The sequence below is a fragment of the Camelus dromedarius genome, chromosome 5 (assembly GCF_036321535.1).
Source record: "Camelus dromedarius isolate mCamDro1 chromosome 5, mCamDro1.pat, whole genome shotgun sequence".
NCBI classification, from domain to species: Eukaryota; Metazoa; Chordata; class Mammalia; order Artiodactyla; family Camelidae; genus Camelus; species Camelus dromedarius.
The window spans coordinates 89,492,375-89,505,438 of record NC_087440.1 but is presented as its reverse complement, the minus strand read 5'-3'; the positions used below and the strand labels follow the sequence as shown (position 1 = coordinate 89,505,438).

Here is a 13,064-nt window from a genome sequence, read left to right as displayed (position 1 = left end):
TGTGAATGGGACGGGGTGTCTAGGCTGGCACCAGACAAGCTGTTTCTGAACAAGGGGAGCAGACAGGGGAGGGCACTCCAAGGGTGCAGGGTTGCCGGGGCTGCAGATTCTGGGAAGGGTCCCTGGAGGAGGCAGCGCCCAACAAGCCTGGACGATGGGCCGGCTTTGAGCAGGAGAGAGGAGGGGAAGCCTGGGCACCGGTGTTGAGTTCCGGCTCATCCCTCCCTCTGGTGATGCCGAGCTCGCCTCACCCTCTCCTGGGCCTCTGTCCCCCCCGTCCGTAACATGGGGGCCCATGGTGGGGATTGTGGATGAGGAACGTGGCCTGAACCGTCATGCACGGGAACTGTCCCATGTGCGCCCCCGAGCCCCGCCTCCTGCGCTGCTCCTCAGGTCAAGCCCTTCCTGCAGTCACTAGCACAGGGACCTGGACACCTGCGGCCACGGTTTAAAGGTTCATTCCTGAGGACCAGCGGCTGCCGCCCACGCCTCCCCGCCCACCGTTCACAGCAGTTTGAAGGCATCTCACCGAATCCCCACAGCACCGCCCCACCGGGTGGTGGTGTCACCTCCACTCACAGAAGAGCCAAGGAGGGTCAGAGGGGAAGGATCTGCCTGACTCTGGAATCATTCTCCATCTGCTCCAACGTGGTGCACAGACCGACGCCTGGGGCTTTGCCAGGTCACCCACCCCGCTCCAGTCCCTTGGAGATGAGCTCTGTCCTCTGAACCTTCCCAACAGGGGAGGCAGCATCAGGCCTCAGCCTCCCCACTCTCAACAGTCTCCAATCCCCCCCACCCCTGAGTGGGCCTCACCCTCTCTCCTTAGGACCATCTCACCAGTCTCCCCCCCAGGGCCTCTTGGCCTCCAGAGTCTCTCTTCTGTCCCTCCACCCCCTGCCTGAGCAATCCAGGCATCTCCTTGGCTCGAGGCTTCGCTGGCTTCCTCTTGTCCAAGAAAACGGAAGCCAGTCACCTATCTGGGGGGAAGGGGGACAGCCTCACTGAGAGGAGGGGAGCCATGCAGAGAGACGCTGAGGTCGAGGGGCCAAGCCCACCTCTCCTGGGAGGAGATACTTCTTCTCCAAGAGCAGCACCTAAATAATTAAACTTTTTGCTTCTATCTCCTCACGGAGATGCTCGCCACAGACCCAGGCCCTGAGGTTGGCTGACAACCATAAAGGAGAGCAAAGCCCAGGCCAGGACACGGAGGGAGGTGGAGACCACTCCACACCCTGGCAGGGGGCCGCCATGGGCTTGGGAGGCGGGCAGCTGGGGCTCTCTCTGGGCTCTGATGCCAGGAGGAGCTGAGTGAGAAGGGGGTGGCCCACCCCAGTGTCAGTCACCACTCCACCGCTCTCCCCCCGGAAAAACTACTTCCCACTGTACAGTGTGACTGCAGTCCCTGGGGGCAGCAGGCTTGGTGGGAGGGTTTACAGGAGGAGAAAGGAGGTCCCTCTGCTGGCTGAGCACTTACTCAGGTTAGGGGTGTCCACCCTCACCACACCCTCCAGGGCAAGGCACATGTCTACCTGTCACCGAGGCTCAGAGAGGTTAAGTGACTTGCCCAAGACCACAGAGCCAGGGAGTTTCAGAGCCAGGGATTCGAACCCTGCGCTCAGATGGACCTGCCTTCGATGCTCTGCTGAGAATACAACAGCCTATTCTTTGGTGCTTGGAATTGTAAAACTGCTTTGCTGGAAACTTTCCCAAACATGGAGGGGGCGGAGAACTGACAGCACAGAGGAGGGATTCTCATCCTGTGGAGTTCTGCCAAGAGGCAAACGGCACCACAAGGTCAAAGGCAGGAAAAGATAGTCAAAAGACCCAGGATATAAGGAGCCCCTCCTTCCCGGCGTGTGCCAGCACTTACAGACACTGTCCCCAGGCCCAGCGAGGAGCGTGGCGAGGCCACATTTCACAGACGAGGACGCCGAGCCTCAGTGAAGAAGTCACCGGCCAACCCTCCGCCGCGCCCAGGGGCAGAGCCAGGTCTGGAATCCAGGCGGCTGTAAGGGAAGCACCTTCGCTGGATGTGGTGCGCAGGCTGGCAGTTCTTGGTGCGGGCGAGTTCCTGCTATAAATACGATGCTGACTCCTGGTAACCCTGGCCTGCAGGCTCCCCAGCCCTGGCACAGGGCCACAGATCCTGGAGCCGACCACCTGCCACTGCGCTCCTGCACTGTGGAACTTCCCTGACACCCTAACAAGGTACCACATTTTTTTAGAGCCTCCAGATTATTGGAGGCCATGTCGAGTGAACTGTTTCCAAAATGAGAAGGATCACTGCTCAGAGGAGACCCAAAGAGACCTACAAGATGGCCAGTCTCCCCACCCCAGGGGTGAGAAGGGTGGAACTTCCTGGAAGGGGCACCTGATCTGGGTTCTGTATAAACAGGGTCCCGGAAGCTGGGCTCGAATCCCAGCTCTGACATTTACCAGCTGGGTGACCTTGGACAAGTCTGTTTGCCTCTTTGAGCTTCAGTTTCTGTTATTCAGTGGAGTTCATGCTACCTGCCTCCAGGCATTAAACAGACAGTGTGTCCACAGTGGCCAGGACACAAGACACAGCAAACAGTTTGACCCCTCATTTTCCTTTCTGAGTCACAGCTCATTTATGGGTTGAATAATAAAAGCAACAGCTACAGCTGCTAACAGTGAGTGCAGCATTACTTTCAGTCTGTTACATGCTTCAGTTACTAATCCTCACTGGGACTTGAAGAGCTAATGTCCTATTATTGTCCCCATTTAACAGATGAGGAAACTGAGGCACAGTGCCCTCCACCCGAGGTCACCCTGGTCATGGGTGGGCTGCTGAGAACCTTCCCACTGTCAACACGAGCCCAGAGATGGGTGACCGAAAACAGGTAGAAATATGTCACAGCAGTCTCCTGGGCCCAGTCACTGCCGCACCATAGGAATCCCAGAAAGACTTCAATTTCAGACAACATGCTCTAGGAGGACCCCCTCCCTGCGCCAATGAACAGACATACACCTGTGCATCCAGGCCCTGTCTTCGCTCCTGCTGACCAGGTGTGATCGCAAGCCCCGCACATCAGGGACCAAAGACCATCAGATGATATTCTGTAGGCGGGAAGCCAAGCTTGCCCAGAGAAGCCCGCCCAGCCAGGGTGGGCAGAGCCAGGATGGTGCCTCTAACCCAGCTGACCTTCTAAACCCGAAAGTGAAGGCTATGTCTCCTCCCAGCCTCCAGGCCACACAAACATACGCGCGCGCACACACACACATACACTCGAAGCCCATTCCATTGCCCCAACGGGCTAAATATTGTCCTGGCCTTCCTGAAATACCCATCCCCACACGGGTGGTTTTACAAGCTGCTAAAAGCAGGGCCATGTCCCTGGTGGAGGGAGAGAGCTATTCCGGGTTCGTGTCAGGTGTGGGCAGAGCCAGCCAGAAAGGGCCTGTCTGCCCCTCCCCACCCCCCCATGCTGGCTCCTTCACAGCCACGGCGGACAATTCCTGGCAGCCAGCACCGCTGGCGCCCAGCAGAAGAGGATGAGGTCAAGCCAGTTTTGTTGGTACCCCCCTCTCCAACACACACACACAGACACAGACACACACACACACACGCTGTTCCAAATCTGACTCGGCCAGGCCCAGGCACTGGAGCTGTCCATCAGACACCATGCAGGGTGGGGCCACACTGTTGTTGCCCACAACCCACCCCGAGGCCCTCCAGGGAAGCGTCACATGCCCGAGATTCTCCACGGCGGTGTTTGATGGGTAAGGAATCCGAGGGCCACAGGCATGCAGTGGCTCAGGTGAGGAGGCCCGGCCAGAGGGGGCCAGGCAGGGACGTACCGGCCCATAGGCCTCTGCACTCCTGCCCAGGACCCCGGCGTGCTGTTTCTGCAAAGACACCACTGAGGACTCACAACACATCAGGCACCTGCAGACACTGTCACGCGTCATCGCATTCAATCCTCACAACCACCTGCGGGTTAGGTACAATTACCACTGTATCCTTTCTCACCTGGACACGCTTAAGACACTTGCCCAAGGTCACACAACTTGTAAGTGAAGGAATTGTGATTTGAAACTGGGCAGCCTGAAGTACCCCCGGATTAAACTGTCTCCAGCCCCCGTCTCACCCAAGGCAGGTTTGGGGAGACGTCCACATCAGAACTTGTCTTCAACTGGATGGAGCCAGGGGCCACCAGCCAGGGACACTGGCACCGGTTCCCCCATAACCCTTCCATAGACCCAGTATCTGACTGCCCGTCCGCCTGCCTACATCCCTGGCCATCTCCAACCTAGAGGATTTGGGGGCCCCTGAGGGGCCTGCCTCATGCTGGCTGACCAGAAGCTCAGAACTCCCTAGAGGTCTCAGACCTTGGGAGAGTCTGATGGGAGCCGTGGGTTCCCCCAGCCCCCCGCTGCCAGGTAAATGTTCGCACACACTCGTTTGCATGCGGTTCCAGAGGCTGGCACCCTGAGCCCGCCCAGGGGTCCAGCCGCGGCCCTGGCCCCTGCTGTGGGTCAGCTCCAGACGCCCCGCTGACAGCCGGGAGGGGTTCGCAGCAGCCACAGCTTCCTGCTCAGGCCCCGTGGGGAAGCCGGAGTGCGGCCCATGTTAGCTGAAAGACACGCTCTCCCCTCCAGGAGCACAGTCCCCCCCAGGCATCAGGCTAGGAAGAAGGGGGTCCAGCCCCACAGCTGCCTGCAGCCTGTGGGGGGCCAGTGCCCTCGGTGACCAGAGGACTTGGCTCTGCACCGGAGCTGCGACGGGTAAATATAGCGCTGCCACTCACCGGCCGAGGGGCCCTCGCCGTCCGACATGCTGCAGGAGATGGGTGGGCAGCCGGCCACAGCCCGCAGGGAGGCTCGGAGCCCTCGGAGGCTGTCACCCACCTGGTGGGGCTTGCGGCTGCCGGCCCTGCTCCGCGTCCAGTCCCCAGACAGCGTCCCGCCCCGGCAGGCCCAGCCACCCCCCCATGCTGGGCCGGGCAGATAAGAATGGGCTGCAGGCCCAGGAGCCGGCGGGATTGGTGGATAAATCTGGGCATTGCCCTCCCCTGCCCGGGCCTCTCCCGGCATCCTCAGAGTGTTGCCTGAGAAACCGTTGCACCTCTGGGGACTTGGTCAGTCTTCGAGACCCTGGCCCCAGCCTGGGACCCCAGAATGCCTGCATATTCTCTCCCTGGGAATGGTCCCACCCACCCCAGTGAGGGGCCCATATGGCCGTCAGAAGCATGTACTGGGTGCCAGGGGCCATGCCGGGAGCTGCCACACTTGTCCTTGCTCTCAGCTCCCCCAGGCAGCCACCCCTATCGTCTCCATGACATAGAGGGGATTAAGTGACCCACCCAAGGCCACCCGGCCAGTTAGGGGTGTGACCGGAGCTGGGCTCTGGAGCCAGGCTGTCTATCTCCAAGGCTGCTGGGAGGTGTGCCTTGCCTTTGACTGTTCAGCTGGTGAGAGCAGTCAACGCTTAGGGGCACCTCCTGGGTTCTAACTGCTCCACACGTGATGGGGGTGCTGGAGGGGATGGAGATGGACCCCTGAGAGCAGCCATGTAACTCTGTTTGGCACAGAAGGGGTGCTTGGGAAATATTGGTTGAGACAACACAACTCAGCAAGCACGTAGCATGTGTTTGCTGTGTACCTGCCTAAGAGCAAACCCAGTCCTGCTCCTGGGTCCTCACCAGGACCCGGGCCAGAGACTAAGGCAATGAAGCAAGTGGAGGGCTCTGGGCGGAGTTCTCAGGGCTGGGCTCCGGTGAATCCCTCTCCCCACCCCACCCCCGGCTTGAGGTCTACCTGGTTCTGCATGAAGAGCACAGAGGGAGTAAAGGGACTTAAAGAGAAAGCTGGTATCAACCCCAGTCAGAGAGATACTGGAGGGCTTCCTGGAAGAGCTGGCATTTGAAATACATTTTTGAGGAACAAGAAAGTTTTTTCAGGAGGAGAGAGGACATTCTAGGAAGAGAGACCAGTAAATGCAAAGGTAAGAGGTAAGAGCTTGATGGAGAGTGACGGGGCCCCTGGCAGGGGCTGGAAGTGGTAGTGATCCCAAGGAGAGAGGAAGGTTGATGCTTTTGGAAAGGGAGGCATCCAGGGCTAGGGAAGCCAGAGGAGGCTTCCTGGAGGAGGGGGCAGATGTTAGTGTTAAAGGGTCCATGAGGCTCAGAAAAAATGAAGTGTGGGGAGAATGGCATTCTAACGCATCCATCAGTTCTTCCATCAGCATTGAGGCCTTTCCTAGCTCAGAGACCCCGGGACTGAAGGCAGGAGGGGCCCCCTCCCAGAGAGCAAGTGGGAGAAGGGCTGTGGAGTCACACCAGCTGTCAGGGAGAACAACAAAGGAATTCAATCCCTGTGAGGTGGTTCTAGGCCTCTTTGCCTTTGCCTATGCTGTTCCCTTGGTAAGGAATTCCCTGTCCTCCTCACCAATCTCCTCCTATGGGAAGTCTTATCTGACTGCCCCCGATGGCAGGCCAGGGGCCCCTGCACTCTGCTCCACAAACTCTGACCTCACTGCTGTCAGTGCCTGGTCCTGGCTGTGTCTGCCTTTTGGTGGCTCTTGCTGTTCTGAATGGTAATGAGCTCACTGTCACTGGAGGTGTGTAAGCAGGGCTAGACAGCCACTGAGTGAGGACACAGTGGAGAGTTCAGGCATCAGGCGGGATTATGGTAAATGGCTTTGGGGCCCCTCTAGAGTGCCTTTCCTGGTTTCCCTGGGCATTCCCCTCTTTTAGCCCTGAAAGTCCTTATGCATCCTGGGAACCCTCAGTCCCATGCAAACCAGGACAGTTGGTCATCCTGGGTCCCTCCTACCTGAGACTTTTATATTAAGCAAGGAAAAAAAGACAAAGCAAGACTGGAACTGTCCCTGGAGCCCTCCACCTCCTAGCCCCTTCACCCCCAGAAGTCCCCCTTCTCCCTCTTTACCACACTGACGTGATTCCAGGATCCCCAAACTGTGGGAGTGACCAGAAACCCAGCTGCCCTGTGCCTTGGGAGGGTGTGCAGGGAAAAAGGATGCAGGTCCGCAAGGAAAGAAGGTCCCCGAAGCCTCCCCACCTGCAGAGAGGGGAGGAGTCTCACCTGTGGGGTTTGGAGGACTAATGGAGATAATGCCGTAGCATCCCCAGAGAGGGGGTGGCCAGGAGGGGGCGGCAGGGAGCCCACACGCCCAGGCCTCCACTTAGCACTCTGCCCTCCCCCGGAGCTGCAGCGGAAGGGCACGGGTGGGTCCGACCTGCCTCACTGTGTGGCCTTGGGCGGGTCGTGGCCCTTCAAAGTGCCTCCATCTCTACACGGATAGAGCATTTACGAACATCTCCTGGGCACCCAAGCCTGGGCCGGGCTTGAAGGCAGGCAGAACGCTACAGAGTCCCTGCCATCAGGCACGCACGGCCCCTGGGGGCCTTGCAGGCAGGGCTGATGGCCCCATCCCAAGTGTTGCCTTCTGCAGTGTGTGCTCAGGGCTCCCCAGGCTGGGCTGGATCCGCAGAGGAGCACGTTGTGGAGCTCACCTCAGGGCGGCCCCTGAGACTGCCTGAGTCCAGTCCAAGTGCCACAGGTGTTCTCAGAGCTGGACAAACAGTGGAGCTGTAGAAAGACCTCCCCAGGGCACCTTGTGTTCTGGTCAGAGGGCCTCGCTTTGGCCACTGCCGGGTGGAGCTGCAGAAGCTGGGACAGAGGGAGAGTGACATCAGGTGGGCCTGGGTCCGAAGCCAGCTCCACGGGCCCTTCTTGGTGACCGGGAGGAGCCAAGCCCCGTCTCTGTTTCTTGCCTGGAAATGAGAGGGGTGATGCCTGTGGGGGCTTCAGTGGGGATTAGCCACAGGGGGCACTCCTCCTCCCCACCCTGCAGCCACTTGTCTGTCTGCCCCTGAGTCCCACCCAAACCTGCCGTCTGGTGTCCACCCAGCTGGAGCCAGTGCGCTGTGTGCAGGCCACTTCCACTTCCTGCCCCAGCTCCAAGTCCCTTCCTGTTTTCTTTACTATGGGAACATGTGTTGGGGGAAAAAACAACTCGATTCCTCTGCTCCTGAGGTCACTGCAGTAGCCATGGGTCCACTGTGTGTGTGCCCGCGATCATGAGTGTGATAGTGTGTGGGTGAGCACCTAGGTGCATGGCAGCACGTGCTTAGAGGTGTGTGTGTGCACTTTCCAGCGTGCGCCTGACATGCATGTGCAGGGGGTAGATACGTGAGCGCGCGCGCGCGCATGCGCGCGCGTGTGTGTGTGTGGTGTGTACACATGCACCTGTGCCCTCTGACTTCCCAGAGCTCATCCTGTAGCTCTGACCTTCCGGCCAGACATTTGTGTCCCTGTCATAGGCACCGAGGCCTGGCAGGGTCCTGGGTCATTACCATTTCACCAGCCCGGCGGGCACCCATGATGGACAGAGGCCTGAGCAGGACATGGGCTCAGCCTCGCCGCGCTCATAGGCTTGCGAAGGGCGGTTGAGGAAGGGCAGGGCCAAGTGTAGGGAGAGGGGTGTGGTCAGGGAGGAGCAGGCAGAGACCCAGAGGGAGAGCCAGACATCCCGGCAGGAACCGGTCAGGTTCTGGTGGAGGAGAAGCTGCAGCAGAGCGCTCAGGGTGTCCGGGAATGGACAGCAGTGGGAGACATGGTGAGAGGGGCGGGCGGGCTGCTCGGGCGGCCTCCACAGTCAGCAGGGGTTGGGGTGCTTGATGGGGAACAGGGTGTGGAGGTGCACATTTGTGGGATGTCAGTGGGTCAGCTGGGGTCCTCCCTGAGCCCTCCCTCCCTGTGCAGTCTCAGAGGACGCCACTGTCCCACTTCACAGGGGAGGATGACCACGGGCCTCGCAGTGAGCACTCGCCTGGTACCGAGTGCCCAGCACCACTTCCTCCACCCACCTCCTGCTCCCCCACCTGCCCCAAGAAAGTCTGGCCCCAGAGTTCCCACAGCTCAGCCAGCCAGTGCTGATGCTGGGAGGAAAGTGTCCCAGGAGGTAGGGAGGGTCAGGGCTGGCCTGATCAATGGCAGGAGGGGCATCCAAGCATGGAGGGGTCAACGTCAAGGTCAAGGTCAACAAGACCCTGCTTCCTGCTGGCACCTGCTCTCCCCATATTCTCACGGAGCCCAGCTGGGTCTCAGGGGTCCCAGCAGTGACTCCCTGCTGGAGACCCCATCTTCCTGGGCCTTGGTTTCCCCCCTCCCCTGTAAATAGAGGCAGGAATGTTTCAAACAAGGAGCGTCACCTGGGGCCTTGGTGCCCATGACTTGAAGAAGGACAGTGGATGTCCCCACGGATGGACCCTCGCCTCCTGGGTGTGGGCCTGAGCAGGCCACCTCACCTGTTGGGTCAGGAGGGGGTGTGCGATGCACAGTAGGGGTCTAACACTTGTAGTAGTTCCTGCCCACTGCCTTAGGTCAAAAGGACACCTCCTTACAGCTCACGTGAGGCAGGCACACACCCGGATACACATGGACACACATGCTGAGACCCATACACGCAGCCTCCCACGTGAGACAGAAACACAGAGACAGAGAGACATGAGTGGACACACCCATGCAGGGCGCGCGCACACACACACACACACACACACACACACACACACACACACACACACACACACACTCCAGGGCAGCTCTGGGAGCCCCAGGGGCCCCCAGCTGGCCCAGGCACCCTGAACGGATGGCTGCCTGGGCGGTCTTGGGCAAGCCTCTGGCCTCCAGGCTCCCAGCCAGGCTAGGACCCCCAGAGGCCCAGCCAGCTGCACTGGGTGTCCCTGGGATGTAAAGCGTGGGCAGCTCCTGGGTTCCTTGGGGCACTCCCTCACCTCTGGGTGGGGGCCAAGGAGCCATGTCATTTGGTGTTGTGGGGGACGGGGAGCAGCCAGCCTCCTGTCCCAGTGCCCAGAACACAGGAAGAACACCTCCCACCTGACCACGCTGGGCCAAGCTTCTCACCCCCATGCCAGCAGACAAGGCTCCTCAGGCCAACCCCCAGCCTGGCTCTGGCCAGAAGACATCCCAAGATATGTCCCGTTATCCCCCAGCCTCCAGGCCCCTGGGGCGGTGGCCGTGGGAGACGACTTAAACTCAGCATGAGTGCATTGGAGGTGTCAGAGCAGCACGGCCCTGCCCTGAGGAACCAGGGAGGGGCTTGGGTGAGTGCAGGCTGGAAGTTTCCTGCCACGGTGAGAGGTAGCCCCAAAGCCCTGTGCCATCCCGCCTCACCTTGTCCAGGTTTACAGCTGAGGGGGTGAGTTGGAAAGGGGCATAACTGCCCAAGGTCACACGGGAGGGAAGGAGGGGCAGGGCAGGAGGGGACCCCGAGCCACCTAACGAGGCAGCAGGAAACAGCCTGACCCCGGACTCGTCTCTATGCATTTCTCCCCCACCAAAGCTGCCCCTTCCAGGTGAGCCCAGGCCGCCCGGCTCCTCCCACCACGGGCCTATTAGCATCCCACCGCCAGATCCACGATCCGGAGAGGAGGAACCACCGAGTGATCTCCACACCCTCACCTGCGTGGAGGACCTCCTGCCGCCCCCACCAACTGCCTGACCCTGGCCCGCCTCGGTAGCCCCATCTGTGAAACAGGAACCGTGTTGCCCGCCTCCCCACCCCCATCCCAGTGATCAGTGGATGCCCCAGACCACCCGCGCAGGGGGCCCGGGTCCGAACCTTCTCGCCCTGACCCCTCCTCCAGGAGGCTGGGTTTACGTCGCCTCGGGTCCCTCCCCCTCGGGACCTCTGGACCCTCCGCGGGGTGGGGAGGCACCGCCCATCTTGCCCGCGTGGACCGGAGAGCTGCTCCGGGGCGTCACCGTGTGGCCCTTCTGGGTACTGCAAGACTCGGCCTCCCAGGAAAGCCCTCCCTTTCCTGGAGGTAACAGAGATAAAGATGCCACCAGTGACCGAGCCAGTGGGTCCGCAGCACTGACGCTGATAGGCTCTGTGCTAAGCACCATCCATTGTCCACGTAGAATGCTCATAATTCTCCCACAAACCTTAGACCTGGGTCCTGTTATTTGTCCTTCCTTACAGATGGGGAAACTAGGGGCCAAGCCTGGTAACCAGTGACAGGTAGGGTAGGATTTGACCCCAGGAGATCTGGCTGCAGGGCCTTGGTCTTAGTCCCATCAATCTTGCCTGGGTCCCAGGGGTTGGTACCAACCCTGTGCACACCCGAGTCTCCTAGGGGGCTTATAAAGTAAAGTTCCCAGGCCCCACCCCATAGACTGATCCCACCGGCCCAGGTGACTTGGCTACAGAGCCAGGCCTGAGAACCACTTGCCTGCTCACAAAAAGCCTGTTTTATAGAGAAGGAAGTGGTCTGGGAGGGTCAGGACCACAGCAGAGATGCGGTGGAGGGATCAGGTCTGACTTCCCATGTGCCTCAGCCCTCCAGCCCTGGGTTTCCAGTGCCCAGAGGCAGGCCCAGGCCTGCAGTGACAGGGCTTGTTGCGCCCCCGGCAGGCCACCAGGTGCAAAGGGCCACAGGTGTGAGTCATGACTCCACCATGGCCTGACTGTGTGCTGTGGCTTTGACTTTCTCATCTGTGAAATGGGCCCTGGAAGAAATAATGAGGACTGGAAGAAATAATGATGTGAAGGTTTAGGCTCAGCAGTGGGCAGATATCTGCTAAGTCAGGGGATGGTGAGGACAACTCGAAGTTTCCAGAGGGAGCTGAGCTCTCCAGACTCTCTGGGCCATGGCACGTTGTGCATCTGGAACTCTGAGCCTTGGTGGCCTATGGACCTTTTGAATGGACAGTGAGGATGTACTGTCCTGTGGGAGCCATGCCCAGCCATGGCAGGAGGGTGGAGGGCAGGGCGTGGAGGGCGGGGGCGGGGGCTGGTGAACCTCAGAGGGAGGCCACAAGGAGGGTCGCAGCAGGACAGGACAGGTCCCGGAAGCAGTGCCGGGCTGAGGGCCCAGGAACAAGAGGAGAGGAGACTGTGGCATTTGAGTGGCCGTGGGAAGGACATGCTTCTGGGCCGCAGAGCATGGAGTGGGTTTGGCCGTGTGGCTGGAGGCAGAGCTCAGGCGCACCATCCTCAGATTCACAGGAGGCTCTGGGGCTCCCCAGGCAGGGAGATGGAAACAGAGAGGGTGGGGTGTAGCTTGATAAGGGCCCCGCCAAGTGCTCAGGTTGGGCAGGGGTCGAGGGGAGCATGAGGGCCCTCACTGGGCAAGGAATCTGCAGCTACAGAGGCACCCCGAGGCAACGAGCTCGGGGGAAACCACTCCCTGGGGCCCCCATGCACAGCCTGGGCCGGGGCCCCGGCTCCACCGCGGTGCTGTTCACCCACCTGTTATGAGCATGTCACTTCCTCCCTGAGCCGCAGGTTCCTCATCTGCTAAGCGGGAAGATCCCTTGGAGATGCCATTCAAGACTGCGGCGAGGACTGAGGAGCCCACGCACAGCTGGGGCCAGCCCAGATCCGTGCCCTCTCGGGTTGGGGGGGGACTTTTCAGGGCACACACCCCAGGCAGTGGACCAGGGCAGTTTGTTCTTCCCATACGAGGACAAACTCCCATGTGCTGAAGGAGAACCTGGGGCAGGCCCTCTCCCTCGGACAGGCCCAGAGGACATGGCTGGTCCAGTATTTCCCTCCTTTTGGCCACTGCTTGGCCCCACCCCCTGCCATGAGGACTGGGCCCCTCGGCCCCCTCTGCCCAGGTCAGCAGGGGCAGCACTGGGCCAGCAGGTGCAGAGGCTACAGTGGGCGTGAGGTCAACTCAGCCTCACCAAGCTGCCCGAGAGAGCTTCTGAGGGCTCCAGTGCCCTTGCTGGGAATAGACCAGACCCCACAGGCCTCTGGGCCCCTGACCCTCTCAAATCAAAGTCTCAAAACTGCCTGGAGTCCCAACTTCACACCATACCGAGGAGCACGGCCTCACATATAACAAGGGAGCAGCCTTCTACTAACACGGGGCCCTCCTGGGAACCTGGATGGTCTTCTCCGCACGTGGCATTGTCTGGGCATCTCCAGGGGTGGCTTCTAGAGCTGCATCAGCCCTTAGAGAGACTGGCCTCCACATTGCCCCCATTTTACAGATAAGCAAACTGAGGCCGGAGGACCATGACTTGGTCTGGCCGTTGATTCA

At 60.2% G+C, this 13,064-nt stretch overlaps 1 protein-coding gene across 1 annotated transcript in view; it reads right to left on the bottom strand.

Moving 5' to 3' along the window:
- The window catches only part of EML1 (EMAP like 1), a 166,477-nt gene extending 161,561 nt beyond the window's left edge, over nt 1-4,916 (bottom strand). Inside the window, exon 1 of the mRNA XM_031454297.2 lies at nt 4,776-4,916. Coding sequence (XP_031310157.2) covers nt 4,776-4,803 — 28 coding nt within the window. The 5' untranslated portion in view covers nt 4,804-4,916. The remainder of the gene's footprint in view (nt 1-4,775) is intronic.
- Between the last annotated feature and the right edge of the window lie 8,148 nt (nt 4,917-13,064).